General features: G+C 40.4%; 3 protein-coding genes across 3 annotated transcripts; all 3 read right to left on the bottom strand.

Annotated features, from left to right (window-relative positions):
* Positions 1-479: 479 nt before the first annotated feature.
* Positions 480-3048, bottom strand: LOC117817611 (protocadherin beta-16-like). The gene is made up of 2 exons (XM_034690361.1): positions 637-3048; positions 480-545 (listed from the first exon to the last, which is right to left on the bottom strand). Exons 1-2 carry the CDS (start codon positions 3046-3048, stop codon positions 480-482), a joined length of 2478 nt encoding a protein of 825 aa, XP_034546252.1.
* A 3741-nt stretch (positions 3049-6789) lies between these two features.
* Positions 6790-10309, bottom strand: LOC117818005 (protocadherin beta-16). Its single transcript, XM_034690860.1, has one exon. It carries the CDS (start codon positions 10305-10307, stop codon positions 7842-7844), a length of 2466 nt encoding a protein of 821 aa, XP_034546751.1. The 5' UTR covers positions 10308-10309; the 3' UTR covers positions 6790-7841.
* A 2078-nt stretch (positions 10310-12387) lies between these two features.
* On the bottom strand, positions 12388-14628 carry LOC117817612 (protocadherin gamma-A11-like). Its single transcript, XM_034690362.1, has one exon. It carries the CDS (start codon positions 14626-14628, stop codon positions 12388-12390), a length of 2241 nt encoding a protein of 746 aa, XP_034546253.1.
* Positions 14629-17227: the final 2599 nt, after the last annotated feature.

A 17227-nucleotide genomic window follows, 5' to 3' on the forward strand; every position in this document is an offset into this window, starting at 1 on the left:
TAGTTTAGTTCATTTGATATTCTAGGTTGTTGCTACCATCTATTGTAACCAAAAACTCAACTGCCAGTGGAATGTTTATTATGTTAAACTTAGTTGATGTTTTGACTTAACCACAATTTTATTTCTTTTCTATAGAGGCATTACTCCTTTGCATTTAACCCTCATACATTTTATTATACAGCTTATGTTATAATAATTCATTTAGATCCTTGCATCAATTTTGGAGCACTCTTGAACAAAGGATTAAGAATACAGGGTTCAAAACTTGCACATTTCCTAATCATTCAACGTAAAAGCTTGAAAGTTCTCTACTTATCATTAGGACTCATGGACTTCTTGTTAAAACGGAGCCTTAGCAAAAATACATTTTGGTTGAACAAAATAGATGAAAATAAAAAATTTAAAAATACATGTATTTTTTTCTTAAAAGAGGTGCCACTTCAAAACTAACTTAGAAAATATAATAATTTTAGACTCTACTAAGTCGATGGGAGTGTAAAGATAACTATGAAGACCAACAAACTACTTAGGTGCTGTCCATGGTGCTGAAACTGAGGCATGAGACATAAGTTGCACAGAATGTATCAAAAAATACGAAAGAACAGAGAAGGGACAAAGTACAGCTGTTGAACTAACCTCTAAAGGAGAGTCTGGTTCATCCAGGATGCTCTTCTCACTCAATATCATCTGCATCGTCCCTGTAGAGCTGGGATCCATTATCAGCACGTTCTGACTACCAGCTATGCCGAACTTACAGTCACTCTTTCTGGAGTCAGTCGTCCTGCACACCTCGTAATTGTACACATGTGGCAGAGTCCCTGTGCCCATAGTGTCTGAGTAACGTGGTGGATAATATGGAATCACAGGAAGATTGGAGTGATACATGACCCGAGACTGTCTCCATCTGTAGATTTTCACTGAGATAATAACCACCAAACACGTGATGAAGAGAAAGGACACTACAGCCAAAGCCAGCACTAAGTAAAAAGTCAGGTTGTCATTGTACTCCTTGTCGTGGGTAAAGTCAGTGAACTCTGACAGCACTTCAGGGAAGCTGTCCGCCACCGCCACGTTCACAATGACTGTAGCTGAACGAGACGGCTGCCCGTTGTCCTCCACTATAACAGTCAGTCTTTGTTTCACAGCATCTTTATCACTCACTTGGCGGATAGTTCTGATTTCTCCATTCTGTAAGCCCACTTCAAACAGCGCCCTGTCTGTGGCTTTCTGCAGTTTATACGACAGCCAGGCATTCTGTCCAGAGTCCACATCAACAGCCACCACTTTAGTCACCAGATAGCCCACATCTGCTGCACGAGGAACCATCTCAGCCACCACTGAGCCTCCAGTCTGGACTGGGTACAGGACCTGAGGGGGGTTGTCGTTCTGGTCCTGGATTATTAGCTTCACTGTCACGTTGCTGCTGAGTGGAGGGGAGCCTCCATCCTGCGCTTTAACAACAAAATCCAGCTTTTTGATCTGCTCATAATCAAATGAGCGCACAGCGTGCACCACTCCGCTCTCTGCATTTACTGAGACATAATTAGAAACTGGAGATCCGCTAATATCACGCTCCTCCAAAATATAAGAAACACGCGCGTTTTGGTTTTCATCAGGGTCCTTAGCATATATTCTTAACAGGGATACACCTGGAGAATTGTTTTCTGCTACAAATGCAATGTAAGGGCCTCGGTGAAATACTGGAGCATTATCATTGACATCAGAAACTTTAAGATGAAAAGTTATTTTAGTTGAGAGGGGAGGAGATCCCGCGTCAGTGGCAACAACAGTGATATTGCATTCTGACAGATTTTCGCGGTCTAATGTTGCATCAGTCATCAATGCATAATAATTTCTTAAATTTGATTTAATTTTGAAAGGGACCTTGCCCTCGATTATGCACGTCACCTGTCCGTTATCACCGGAATCAAGGTCTTTAACATTAATTATGCCAATGGTGGTACCAGCAGGGGAGTCCTCTGACACAGGACTCGTGAATGACATAACGTTTATAACTGGAGCATTATCATTCACATCGATTACCTCAATTTCAACTTTGCTGGAATCTTTCAGTCCGCCCTGATCTTTAGCTTCAACTCTGAATTCAATCCTCTTGTCTTTCTCAAAATCTATTTCCTTTGCCACATAGATGCTCCCTGTAGTCTGGTCTATGTCGAAAAGATTAGCTATTCCTGCTTTTGATTTCGAAATGGAGTATTTTATCATTCCATTCGAACCGCTGTCTTTGTCGCTTGCATTCACACTGACAATATGAGTGCCTTTTGTAGCATTTTCAACCAACGTTGCTTTGTACAAAGACTGATTGAACACAGGAGCATTATCGTTAACATCTAGAATGTTTATATCTATAATAACCGTACCAGATCTTTGTGGATTTCCTCCGTCTACAGCCAGCAGCTTCAGAGACAGGCGTGGCTGTCCCTCTCTATCTAAAGGCTTCTGAAGCACCATCTCGGCGTATTTGCTGCCGTCTGGATTTACATGTTGTTTCAAAACGAAATTTTCGTTCTGAATAAGGATGTAGCTCTGCAGGCCGTTTTCACCCACGTCAGCATCGTCCGCACTCTCCAAAGCAAAACGGGAACCGAGAGCAGCAGATTCGCTTATTTCTAATTCCAAAAGGCTGTTTTGGAAAGTGGGAGTGTTGTCGTTTACGTCCAGAACTTCTATTGTTATGGGGTGCAGCTCCATTGGGTTTTCCAATAAAATCTCAAAGGTAAAGCTACACGGTGTCAAATCTCCGCAGAGCTCCTCTCTGTCTATTCTCTCATTCACGACCAGAGTCCCTTTGTCTGTCTTCAGCTCAGTGTACTGGATGTTTTCTCCGGTCACGATACGGGCCCGGCCAGAACGAAGCCTTGTCAGATCCAAACCGAGGTCTTGTGCGACATTACCAACAAGGGATCCTTTCTTCATCTCCTCTGGTATAGAATATCGAATTTGTCCACTGATCGCAGCCACAAAGCAGAAAAGCAAAATGGAGACTCGAAAATCCAGCGAGGAGCTTTTTGTCTGCAAAATATCCATTTCGTCCCATAGATAACAGATTCAATCCGCACAGAAAAATATGCCTCAAGTCCTGCTCTCGATATAGACCTTTAAACTGGTAGACATTCAGCAGTTTCATAAAATGCAACCGTTCTCGGTCCAATTTGAGCGAGTGTATCGCCTATTTCCTTCAGAGACGGGCGGTGACTTGGGATAATTCTAGTGTAAGACAAATGATCCGCTTAGGCAACAGCACCACCAGCAGTAGCAAACTGAAACAACAAGGTTATTTGTATGTGTGGACAGTGCATCAAACGACCCCCTCTCTAAATGACAGTTTCGGATCTACAGCATCAAAATCAAGAGAAAAACAAGAAAGAAAACAAATGAAAGTCTCAAAAGTCCCACTACTAGAAGACTGAATATCAAGGTCTCAAATCATTATGATGCTTAGTTTGTCATTATCAAGGGATACAATTCTATGATAAAGAAAAAACACAAATGTCGGAGAGATAGAAATATAGAAAGATAGATAGATAGATAGATAGATAGATAGATAGATAGATAGATAGATAGATAGATAGATAGATAGATAGATAGATAGATAGATAGATAGATAGATAGATAGATAGATAGATAGATAGATAGATAGATAGATAGATAGATAGATAGATAGATAATCCCTTCTCTTCCGATCCAATCTCAGTAATAAATCCAGTGACCTATATTTATGCAGTGGAATTAACGTCTAGAAGGGAACGGCTGCAACACACTTTTGGAGGCGTGAGTGGATATCTGCAATCTGTAAGTGGATATATGGACAATATATCACACATAATATGAGCCTACACTGTGGCACAGCACAACATCCTGCAAACCATGATGGTGCATTATTCAGACAATGACTCCGCAGCAGCAGCCGAGTTATTAATATTCATTCATGTTCAAGCCTCGGGAAGAATCACAAAGCAGACACAAACAAGGGCAACGCAGCTGCTTGTGTTACAAGACTGAAAGCTAATATTTCAGTTTCATAATATGACTTTAAATGAGTATTGGTGATGGTATGCAGCTTACAAATACTGCCAAATATATGTTTGATGGTTTCAATGCATGTTTTGTTCAGTGAAACAAAGAGACACTGCTAAGTAGAGAAATGAGATAGAAACGTATTTGGGTCAAGTGTGTTTCATAATGATTGTGGATGTTAGGTATGGCATTAATGAAGGTGCAACGCTCTTAAAACAGAGTGACCAAAGTGTTGTATAGTGTGAGGTTTAGAGGGAAAGGAAATGGAAATTATCTTACCTGCTGGATGGAGACAGGAGGTCAGGAGGTCAGCCAGAAAAGAGAAGAAAGAAAAAAAAAACCAATACAGTTAGTATTTCATTAAAAAAACACAAGTATCACATCCTGTAACATATTTTACATTCATAAGCATCACATACCCACAGTGGAATAACTAAATAATCATAGCAACTTTGTTTCATCTTGTGACATATCAGACTATTTGACTGTTTGTAACTGCCCTGAAAATGTTATCACAAACAAGGTGTCAAAAGAGAACTTCAAGGGCTGCTTTAACCAACATACATTCAAACTGTGTTGCATTGTAGTGGTCCACCGACATCAATATTTCAGCAGACAATGCCGATAATTAGAAAGCAGATTGGCTAATGGCCGATATATAATAAAAAATTAAACAAAAATGCTAAACTTGTATGAACACTTGTGTCCCTCCATCTGTAATAATTACAATCAAACAAATACGTAAATAGTCAGGTAAAAATAAAGGTCATGTTTAATTCCATTATTCAATGCACATTCTAAGTTTCTAGTCTAAGATAATTGTTATCTCAGCCAGTAACATGTTTTGAATGCATTTTATGGTAATTCATGAGATAGGAAATTATATTGGGTTTTGCTATAGATTTCAGAACATGACTGATATTTGTGTCAGAAGCAATATTAAACTGCATTATTCTATAACTGAGTCTAAACTAAACACTAACCGACTAATCAGTCCATCTCTACTGCATATCATACAAATATTCGAACATCATGGTCAAGTTATTATCTTACTGTACTTCGTTTAATCTGGACTTTTTAAACTCTTTTTCTGAGCCATTACTTCACATTAAACTGTGCTTCATTGATTCTTTAACCAACCAGACTTAGGGGGCATCCAAGTTAAAACGTGGTTACTCAAAAAAAAGTCACAGTGATCTTCTAGCTCCTGCAAAATACTTTTCAAACTCAATGGCAGTTTATTATATTAAAACCAAAGCATAAAAATCCTCTGCTTTGATGACAACATATCATCAAGTTAAACAATTTGAAAAACATGAAACATGAAACATGAAGTCTGTATGTTCAAAGTTAGTGACTTGTCACTGTGTTATAAACAAATCCACACAGAATTGCACCTTAACTGTGTAGTATAAAATTCCTACTTCTGGGACTATATATATATATATATATATGTTCTCAGTATGTAAAAATAGTGAAATGTGAAGCCAAGGTCATTTAAACTCAGCAACGCTGTTAAACTGACATACTTTTCAATCCCTCTCCAATGTTGTCATCCACACTGCAGTGTTCTTGTGACCCAGATAAGAAAGGGAAAAAAAATCGAGCACTTCTAGTTTCTCCCCCTCCCCTCCTTTTGTGGCTGAAATTAGGAGCACAGATGAGCCTGCAGCTGTAACACGAACAGGAGCACACATGAATTCACAGCTGAATTCTTTCGATGACAAAACCTGTCTGCTTCACCACCATGACACAGTCAGTGGCAGGCAGGAAAGTGCACACACAGACACTTTATGTGATACGAAAACACATGCACACACCACCATTTTGCTGTTGTATAAGACTCTTAAAATAACCTATTTGCAGCTTCAGTCTACATATAACACATTCATAGTCCTGCCTCTGCTTTCATCCTGTAGCATATTATGTTTAAGTATGCGTGTTTCTTGATGATAATAGAGGCATTAGAAGAGTTGAATTGCAGGTTGATATAAAAAATATGCATAAGAGTATCCTCCTCTGAGATGCCTACAACTCATGTTGTTTATTATGTTCCCTTGATTGACAGCTCTCCTCTTATCTGTCCTATCTGTTATGTCTATTTTGTACTGTATTTTTTTCTAAAATTAACCATTTTTTATCTAAATTTAAAACTGCTTATGTAAGAAAGTTAGTGAAATAATATTTTTGGCAGTGACACAGCTGTTAAAAATAATCGACCCGTCATCATAAGAAGTACTGCACAATAAAATGATATTAAGCATTGTTTCAATTGTCTTGAACTGCAGCATCTTTCTATCAGTAAAAAGTGTTGGATAAATGAGAGATGCCACTGTACTGTACTATACTATGTATCATTAATTGAAATTGTATATGTCCAAGTATCTGTCAACTTATATTTATGGTACAAACTCTGCAATAAGCAACAGATATTGTTTGGCATTAATTATGTACGATTGACAAGTACATTATAACAGTGCATTGTCCTTCTTTGAGGCCAAGCAGAAACTTCAGTTGATTTGAGTTTTATTTTATAGTATATCAAACCCCTTCTTGTCGTACATCAAGTGTGGCATGTTGTACTGATCACCCTGAATCCATGTAAGTCTTTGTAAAGGTGAATGTTTTGTTTTCCTGTTTTGCTGTTTTGATTTACTTTGACTTTAAGTTATGGGACAGGGTTTCTGTTTTCAAGGGTATGAGTGATGTGCATGTTCAAGTCCTGAGCAAACGGAGGAGTAAAACACAATCTTCTCTTTAAGTTTATTTTTTGTTATCAACATACAAGCATAGTTCATTTACATACTGTTGAATTCAACTCTTGTAGTGCAAAGCTTTTATTAGGTCTCGGTCACACAACAAACAATGTGTTATACTCTGACAAAAATTTGATCATATAAAACTTGGCAGCAGTGTGTTCTGAGTAAAAAATAATAGTTATGTAAATATTGTTTTAAAACATAAACTCTGTCAAAGTTAAACACCATCGATGATGCCAGCGATTAACAGTGAGGTCCAGATTTTCTGTATGGCTCTCAGAATACCAAAATACACAGTGATTAAGTTATCAGAAAGGTCTACAATGCACTTAAAATACAGGAAATTAGACATTTTAGTACTGTGCTTATTTATACCTCATTCTAAATAACGATGCAGTATTTATCTTTTAACTTCAAAACAGAACAAAAATAACTAAGCTGCTGTTGTTCATAAATGTTGTATATAAGTATGTTTTTGTAAACTATGAATAAGAAAAAACAGAAGGTTGTGTCTAAGTTATTCTAAAAAATACAGAAGAGACAATGGCGAGGAAGTAACAACTTACTAGTCAGAGAGTAGAAGAATAGAATAGGTAAAGCCAGGCAAAAACAAAAGGCCAAACTTAAGTTATTAGGTTTGTAGCAAACTTCTTCACTGATGAAACCAACCACAAACAAAACTGATAATAATAATAATGATGGTTTAATTTGTGCCAGGATACAAAAAACAAAACAAAAACAACAAAGGAGTTTATGTTAAGATTACCATCTATGATCAATATCAGATCAAAGGGTCAGAGGAGCTGAAGTTTGAGGTCAAAATGCAAACAGATTTACAAAAGATGTTTATCCACTGATAAAATTGTCATGCATGGATACTTGTGTATAAAATCGTTCACATTTTAGGCACAGACAACCACAATATGCATGTCTCAAGAAAATTCTTCACAACCATTAAATTATATTTGACAGTCAAAGGGCTCCAATTAAAATCACCACACAGGATCATTTAACAACCTATGTACAGGATTTATTGTTGGACCTTCATGTGATCACGTAACATGGATGCGGTCCACCTGCCCTGATCTTCAGACTAGCTCTGTCTGTGCTTGCGCGCCTCAAGGTGTTTTTCTGATAGGCAGCACTTCTTTGTTTCAATGTGTCTGTGTCTGTGTTTGAGCTGAAACGGAAATCGCCTCTCCAAGACCCAGTGGTCAAGAAGGAGTCGTAGCGATCGTCTTTCAGCAGGGTCCCACAACGGCTGAAATCGGTAAAACTGGGGGGGCAGTAGGCCGTGGGGAAAACGGGGAGACTGGCGGTGGTTGAACGGTAAACATAACCACGCCGACAGAGCTTAAAATAAAACACGCCACTGATTAAAAGGATTAAGAGAAAAGAAACTGCTGCCAGGGCAATGATTAAATAGAGCGTTAAATTATCACCGTCCTGTGAGTCATCTGCAAACTCAAAGAGTTCGTTTAAAACAGGCAGCCCGTCACCGATGACTATACTGACTGTAGCAGTGGCTGAGAGAGTATCAGGCCCGTTATCTGTAACCAAAACGACAACAGACTGTTTCGATTCATCGTCCTCCATAAACGGTCTCACGGTTCTGATTTCTCCTGTATGGAGGCCGACCATAAAAAGGTTATGCTGCGTTGCTTTGATTATTCTATAAGAAAGCCAAGCATTGTGACCGGAGTCTGCATCCACAGCTACAACCTTAGTAACCAGGTAACCTCTGGGTGCTTCAACTGGCACCACATCTTCAGCAATGAACCCTGGAGTTTGGACAGGGTACAGGACAACAGGTGTATTGTCGTTTTGGTCCTTAATAAAAACGTTAACGGTGCAGGTGGAGGAGAGTGGAGGGCTGCCTCCATCACGAGCTGTCACCTTAATTTGGAAGTGAACTGACTGTTCGTAGTCAAAGAGGCGTGACGTGAAGAGCTCCCCTGTTTCTGAGTTGATGGTAAGAAAGGAGGACACCTCTGAGTTTGTGTCCCTTGATATTTGGTACAGAGTTTTAGCATTAGATCCGTCATCAATGTCCTCTGCTTTCACTTTCATCACAAACGTGCCAACGGGTTGGTTTTCCAAGAGGTTGGCATTGTACTCTCTCTGCGTAAAAGTCGGAGGGTTATCATTTATATCATTGACCACGATTGTTAAAACCTTAATAGTAGAGAGTGAGGGAGAGCCTGCGTCAGTGGCTGTCACTGTGATGTTAAACTCGGGTTGAAACTCCCTGTCTAACATCCCATCAGTCACTAACATGTAATAGTTTTTGACCTCTGATACAAACTTAAATGGGACATCGTCTGCGATCGTACACGTGACACGCCCACTGTTCCCAGTGTCCAGGTCATAAACATTCATCAGAGCGACCATAGTTCCTGGTTTAGAGTCTTCAGCCACGTTAGCAGAGGCTGACTTAACCTCTATCACGGGCTTGTTGTCGTTTACGTCAATGACTTCAATTACGAGTTTACAGTGAGAGGATTGGCCTCCTCCATCTTTTGCCTGAACATCCAGCTCGTGCGTACTGGCCTCTTCATAGTCAATGGGACCTGCCACACGAACTTCTCCACTCAGAGGGTTGATTTCGATAACCCCTCCCATCTTGTCTGATAGGTGACTGAAAGAATAAGACACCTCTCCATAGACACCTTCATCGAAGTCCGTGGCATTCAGTGTTGCTATGAGAGTCCCTATGGGCGAGTTCTCGTGCACAGATGCTTTATAAACTCGTTGGCTGAAAACTGGGACATTGTCATTGGCGTCCAAAACACGAACATAGATAGAAGCAGTTCCTGATCTGACTGGATTCCCCCCATCAATCCCATTGATTTTCAATACATGTTCAGCTTGTGCCTCCCGGTCCAATGGCTTTTTGAGAACTAGCTCCAGATAGGCATTGCCGTTTATTTGAGTGCTCATTTCCAGTGCAAAGTGGTGATTCGGGCTCAGTTTGTATTCACGGACAGAGTTGGTTCCCAGATCGGGGTCATGCGCGCTCTCCAGTGGAAAGCGCCTGCCCAGAACTGTGGATTCGACTAAATCTAGTTTTATTTCCCCTGCAGCGAACACTGGGCTGTTGTCATTTATATCTGTAATGTCCAAAACCAAGCTGTATGCTTGAAGGGGATCTTCAAGTAAGAGCTGGTACTGTAGGGTGCAGACGCTGGCTTGCGCGCAGAGCTCCTCTCGATCTATCCGTTGGCTGATCAAAAGATTCCCTGACGCAGCGTCCAGTTCGCACAGCTGTCTCGTTCCCTCTGCAACAACACGGGCTCGACGAGCATTAAGCTCCGGCACTTTCATCCCCAGATCCCGCGCAACATTGCCGATTACAGATCCCCGCTGCATCTCCTCGGGTAGGACGTAGCGGACCTCTCCAGACGAAACACCAAAAAGGAGGGCAAGCAGTAAAAAATGCAGCCACCATTTTAAGTTTGTTCGATGGTCCATTTTTAAACATGCTTTCAGAAAAAGATTTGCTGTCGACATTTTGCTCAATCCGAAACAAATAAAGTAAAATGTCGAACTGAAAATGCTGCTGTAATCCAGCGATTCCCTGCGTCTCTGGCTGAATTAATCATGCTCTATTAGGGAAGCTGTCAGCTTGGATTCCTCTCTCTCTAGCCCCATTTCACTTCTGCGCTCTGTCTCTGTGTCTCTCTTTCTCTCCATCTCTCTCTCTCTCCCTCTCTCTCTCTCTGACTCACTCATATATGCGCGCGAGTACACACACAGACACAAACCCACCCACACTCAGTCTCTCTCTACTCTCTCTCCTTCCCTCCCTCATAAATACCTACACATACACAAACACGCATGCCTACACAGCTCTTGGCTCTAACCCAGTACTCCAGTTCCACTGACACAGATAGGGTGAGACACGAGCATCATTGAGTCAGGCGCTGTAAAAGAGCGTCACCAAGAGACTGAGAGGAAAATTACAACGGCGGTAAATATGCCAGTGAAACAAATGCAGGATTTTTGCTACCACTTCTGCCATATCCCCTGCTCTCTGACCTAGATTAAACAAGTGGAAAATATGGTTTTGTTACTCACTCAGGAGGAGCACTCACATTGTATGCAACAGGGGAGGGACACAGAGATAGCAATATTTGGACTATACAAATAAACCCTAGAAACTAAATTTGCAGCAGAATTTCCACTGTAAAGCAAACCTTTTCTGTTTGATATTTTCTTAAATGTGTTGATTCATCCCTGCAACAAATCTAATTTTTCAGACTATAGTTTTTGGTGCACTCATTTGTTTTACTCTAAAACTACGCACACTTGTGGAGAACTCGTGGATATTCAATGCACTTTGTTCCTAGAACAAATACACATATGCAAACACACAGACACCTTTAAATTTCTGGGATCTACATCATTCCATGAAATTGAGGTGCCATTGTCTCTGACTATAAAACAGTGCTGCAAGCAACTGCAAAACTCTCCCACTGTGTTATTTACCCTGGTTGGTGTTAGACAGCACAACACCCAAACAATTAGCATTTCAACATTTTCTTTAAACGCACCACAGCCACACGCATTAATCAATTAGGTGAGGTTTATCAACAATGTCTATGCTATAGCACAGCAAACCATAAAATACTGTATATCTTTATGTTGTTCTACTTGATTTGCTGTTCATGTAGGCTCATCACAGTATGCACAAACAAGACAAACACTGTGTTTGTGAGATAATAATGAGAAAGATGAATGAGGTTCTCGCTGAAGGAGTTTCAAAAAGGTAATTCAGCTGAACCAGAAAAAGTTTTTTTTTTTTTAGCTTTTTTAGCATCCAAAATGCTAAATTGAGTATCAGCACCAAGGACAGAGACACAAAAAAGCAAGTTTCCAAACTGAACAAGAAATAAAAAGAGCAGGGTAAAAAGATGCATACAATGATGTACTGGGAATTTATATCATGTGTTAAAAATATCGGTAAACTGATTCAAAACTATGAGGCAAAAATGTTATTATTTAAAGTAAAGCGCACCAATGACAGAACAATTAAATAGCAGAGGAAGTAGAAGGGCTAAAAGATAAAAAGTGCCTCATGACTGAAAATAAATACTACATAAAAGTCACCACACAGGTAGGAATCTCTGCATCAGAGCTTAAAGCAGCATTTGTAAAAGCTTTATAAAAGACAGCAGGGAATAATAAATCCATACAAAAATTATTTAAATAATCTAAGAAGGCCCTCATGTTTATAAGCACCATTTCAGGATGAATATATAATGCTTTTGTATCCACTGCAAAGAACACTGACCACTGACATTAGGCTTCTTCCAATCTCGGATGGTAAAACATCACAAAACCTGAAAATCAAACCATTATTTCACTTGTTAAAATGCATGTATCAAAACTAATTTGACTGAGCATAAGAAAACACTAACCCAACCAAGCCTCAAGTCAAATAAAATGTCAACTGTCCGGAGAAAAAGAAAAGAAAACAACAGCAAGTTGTAGCAACAAAGGAGACCAATAATGATCTGTCAATTTATGATGCATTGTTGCAATCTCTAAACCCGTAAAAACTTAATGTTACTTGTGGCAGTTTTGCCTGTCAGCAACACTGAACACAAGACACTAAACCGTATTTGGCATGTGGTCCTACCTCAGGAGAGTCATCACAGTCTCCAAACACTTCAGCAAAGTCTGATGGACTTTTCCTCAGAGTCTGGTCAGCAGGCAGTGTGTTGTCATTGTAAGATGACACAAACTTAAAGTCACTGGTTCGAGACCCTGTTGTCAGGTAGGCGTCATAATTGTAAGCGCTGTGTAAAGTTCCTGTGCCGTCAACATCTGCGTAATTAGGAGGGAGATAAGCACTGGGGATGGCCACTGCTCCATCAAACAACAGTCTGGGCTTTCTCCTGCGACAAAACCTCACACCCAGGATGATGATGATGAAGGTCAGGAAAAACGTAGACACACACACCAGCGCGATGATCAGATAAGAGGTCAGTTTGGAGTTCTTCTCGTCATAAGAAATGTCCTTCAGTTCTGGCACCTCGGCCAAGTTATCAGAAATCAGTAAATACATGGAACAGGTGGCAGACAGAGAGGGCTGTCCGTTATCTTTCACTGACACAATAAGGTTCTGTTTCATGCTGTCAGATTCAGAAATGTCACGCTGGGTCCTGATTTCTCCGCTGTGGACACCAATAGTGAAAAGTCCCGGATCAGTGGATTTCACTATATGGTACGACAGCCAGGCGTTCTGTCCGGAGTCCGCGTCCACCGCTATCACTTTGGACACCAGAGAGCCTCCGTGTGCAGCTTTGGGGACCAGCTCGGTCATGAACGAGTTGCCCTCCGGCCCGGGGTACAGGATCTGAGGAGAGTTGTCATTCACATCCGATATGAACACACTCACGGTCACGTTGCTGCTGAGCGGAGGAGAGCCGTTGTCTCTGGCCATCACGTGCACTTTGAAGCTCCTGAACTGTTCATAGTCAAACGACCTCACAGCGTGGATCACCCCCGTGTCTCCGTTCACTGACACATAGGACGACACCGGGGCACCGTTCACCTCACCGCCTAACAGAGAATAAATCACTGTACCGTTCTGTCTCCAGTCGGGGTCTCGAGCACTTACGGAACATAAAGTGGAGCCAGGTTTGTTATTCTCACTCACATATGCGCTGTACGACTGTTCCTCAAACACAGGTGGGTTGTCGTTGATGTCTGCTACAGATAACTGAACACTTTTAGAGGAGGACAGAGGTGGAGAGCCCTCGTCAGTGGCACTGATTGTGATGTTGTAATCAGACACTAGTTCACGGTCCAGCTGTCCTGTGCTCACCAGAGAATAATAGTTTTTAATAGAAGGAACCAACTTAAAAGGGACATTTTGCTGAATGGAGCAGCGGACCTGTCCGTTACTCTCAGAGTCTCTATCCTGCACGTTGATGATGCCCACCTCTGTACCAGGTGTTGTGTCCTCAGGTATGGGATTCATCAGTGATTTTAAATAAACAACAGGTGGGTTATCATTCACATCAGTGATGGAAATTATTACCTTAGCATAAGATGAAAGGCCTAACCCATCCTTGGCTTTAACGCGTATTTCAAAGGATGAAGTCATTTCATAGTCAACAGAGCCAATCAATTTTATGTCACCGAGTTTACGGTCAATAGTAAACTGCTTCTTCACATCTTCAGTAACATGACCAAATTCATATGTAACATCTCCATTGACCCCCTCGTCTGCATCAGTTGCACTCACTGTGACCACTACAGTCTCTAGAGGAGAGTTTTCAGGCAGACTGGCTTTATACACGGCCTGACTGAACACTGGGGCGTTATCATTAGCATCCAGTACAGTGACGTGTATGACTACTGTACCTGATCTCTGAGGAGAGCCTCCATCTAAAGCTGTGAGGAGCAAATTGAGCTCTTTTTGTTTCTCTCTGTCAAGCTCTTTATCTAGAACAAGCTCGATAGTGTTTCCATTAGCAGCCAAAATGAAATTATCGTTCTTTTTAAGGCTGTACTGCTGAACTGAATTTTGTCCTACATCCGCATCGTGCGCCTCCTCTATCACAAAACGAGCTCCTCTGTCTGCAGACTCTCGAATTTCTAAGCCAATTGACTCTTCCTTAAATTGTGGGGAGTTATCATTTACATCTAGAATGTGTAGAGTAATCCGATGGAGCTCGAGAGGATTCTCCAGCACAAGCTCCTGTTTCAAGATGCACGACGCCTTTTCTCCACACAGCCCGTCTCGGTCGATCCGGTCAGCAACAATCAGCTCTCCGTTATTCAGGTTTATGTCACAGTACCGTGTATCAGACCCATCCATGTCAATACGGGCTCTCCTGTTAGAGAGAGCGCCCGTCTGCAGCCCGAGATCCTTGGCTATATTTCCAATAACAGATCCTCGTTTCATCTCCTCTGGAAGAGAATAACTGAGGTCTCCATATGCGCCACGCGAGATGACAAGGAGGAAACATAAGCTGCACGTTTGAAAAAAAGGATCCATGATAAATTAGATAACCACAAAGCGAACACAGGCGATTTAAACACGACACATGAAGTGTGACTGCGAATCCAAACAGAATTCTCCTCTCTGGACACAGGAGCACAGGATTGTGCGTCCGCACCAAAGGACAGAGGAAGTCAAACAACGTAAGCCTGGTGTATAGCGCCACCGTGAGACCAACTTATACACATACATACAAGAAAACCTACTTTTAGAATTTTCTTTGGGCTGATTAAAATTTATATTCACATAAAAAAAGTAAACAATTGTAAGTTGGATTACTAATATTTGCACCTTCAGCTATATATGAGGAACAACTGAGGAAAAAGAAAAAAACGAAAAACCTCATTGCATGAATAACAGGAATAAGGATATAGATTGCCAACACATTTCCTACTTTGCATTAAAAAAGTGATGACTGGTGTTTATTGAACAATATGTGTTATCTCTCTGATATATCAAGTGTCTGTGTAAGACCAGTGTACTAGATTGCTGACCCTAATATAAATGTACAAACCTAGAAACAACGAATAATAAGTTGCTTGTGCAGTCCCCATTGATACCCAAAAGAATATCTGTTACTTCATCTAAAACACAAAATAAGCCAAACTGTCCACAAACCGACAGTTTCAGCACCAAGGACAGAGACACAAAAACAGACTAATCTGGAAGAATCTAAGGCTGAAACAATTTACCCAAGTCAGCTTGCAGACCAGTGCATTCACAAATATTTACTATACATTATTTCTTAATGTTGTTCTCTTTCTGCATATTCAGTTGCACTAACTTGACTGTGATCTGGAATTGCATATCTTCATAAAAGTGTGACATGCTGAGCACCGGTGCCTGTAGATGGATCAAAAAGTAGTTGTACCAAACAAGTGGTAAAGTAGAGTTTATGCTGTTATAGGTTTATGTTAAAGGGTCAGATCGAAGCAATAAACATACTTTGATGTCATTTGGTTTGCTTCAATAAAGACTTCAAGTTGTTCTACAACTTCTGTCAATACTGTAGTGGTGGTATTCACCCTTTGCTCGAAAATGTATTCAATCATTCATTTAGAAGGTAATGCATGATCATTAGAGGAATTGCTTATGATGTTCTAAAGTTTGCAAAGAATTTCAAAGAATTTCAGCAAAAAGGTTAGAAACTCAGATTTAGCCCTGCTGGCACTGATTCCTTGTTTTCTTATGAAAATAGAATTCCAAGCATGGTAACTTACACCAATACGGCAAAAATAAGCTCAGAAAAAAGTTATCAAAAAAGTCCCTCCTCACTTATTTCATTCAGGATGAATTTATAATACAAAGATTGTGTGCATGGAGAGAAATCATGATCTGTGGTGCAGAGTAAGTAAACGTTTCAAGTGAGAGAGTAAACAGATGGAATTTTCTGTTAAACAAGGCAGATGTGCAGATATTAGGTTTTGTGTTTCGAGTCTTGTTTAACTAAATGACACAAATAATGAAAACACTTGTAGCACATTACTACAAACTTGTATAATACTGCAGATCTACAAATACTATGATGGTTTAAAGGGATAACACTACCATCACACACAACAGTGGTTTTAGGCGGTGCCCACCGCCTTTTTCCTCTTCTGAAAAGTTAAAAATATTTCCTCCCAACATCACAGATTAGGGATAGGTGATAAGAGTTTTACATGGAGTAGAAACACAACAACTGATGTATTAGATCCACCACTTTATCTAAAATAAGAAAATAATCAACCAGACATAGCAGCAGAGCATAGACACAAAAAGTTAAAAAACGAGCACTTTCAATAATGGCAATCTGCAGAGAATCTGAACAGCTGTTATAACTTTTACCAGGAGCAGTATTTGAGTTAACACAAAGGTAAAGTCCCTCATTCTGTAAACATAACCTAACTAGACTACCTATATAAAACCCGGACTGTATTTTGATGAGCTAGGTGACTGATATTCTGTGAAGTTATAACAGGACTGAACAAACTGGTCAGGACGGCCAGTTCTGTCCTGGGCTGTCCCCTGGACTCCATAGAGGAGGTGGATGAGAGGAGGATGTTAGCCAAGCTGACATCCAACATTGACAATCCCTCTCTTCCCCTGCATGAGACACTGGGGTCCCTGAGCAGCTCCTTCAGCAGCAGACTGAGATACCCACTCTGCAAGAAGGAGAACTACCACAGGTCATTCATCCCATCTACAGTCAGGCTATTTAACTCCAGCACTCATCCATAATTAGTTTCTAAGTAAACTATGAAGACTCTGTAGACATCTGTTAATCACTGCTGTGCAATAATGCCATAATATCGTTTTGTCTTGTTGCTATGCTCACTGTACAATGTATCATTTTTTTTCTCTGTGCAATGACTCAACGTATGTATGTATCAGTAGAAATTGTACACAGAGTATATTTTCACATATAATATTATTC

Source organism: Notolabrus celidotus, chromosome 8, assembly GCF_009762535.1.
Source record: "Notolabrus celidotus isolate fNotCel1 chromosome 8, fNotCel1.pri, whole genome shotgun sequence".
NCBI classification, from domain to species: Eukaryota; Metazoa; Chordata; class Actinopteri; order Labriformes; family Labridae; genus Notolabrus; species Notolabrus celidotus.

Coding starts and splice junctions, on each gene's coding strand:
- LOC117817611 (XM_034690361.1), bottom strand. CDS start 3,048: ATGGATATTTTGCAGACAAAAAGCTCCTCGCTGGATTTTCGAGTCTCC. Junction 546..636: donor AACCAGACTCTCCTTTAGAG/GTTAGTTCAACA, acceptor CCTCAGTTTCAG/CACCATGGACAGCACCTAAG.
- LOC117818005 (XM_034690860.1), bottom strand. CDS start 10,307: ATGTCGACAGCAAATCTTTTTCTGAAAGCATGTTTAAAAATGGACCAT.
- LOC117817612 (XM_034690362.1), bottom strand. CDS start 14,628: ATGGATGGGTCTGATACACGGTACTGTGACATAAACCTGAATAACGGA.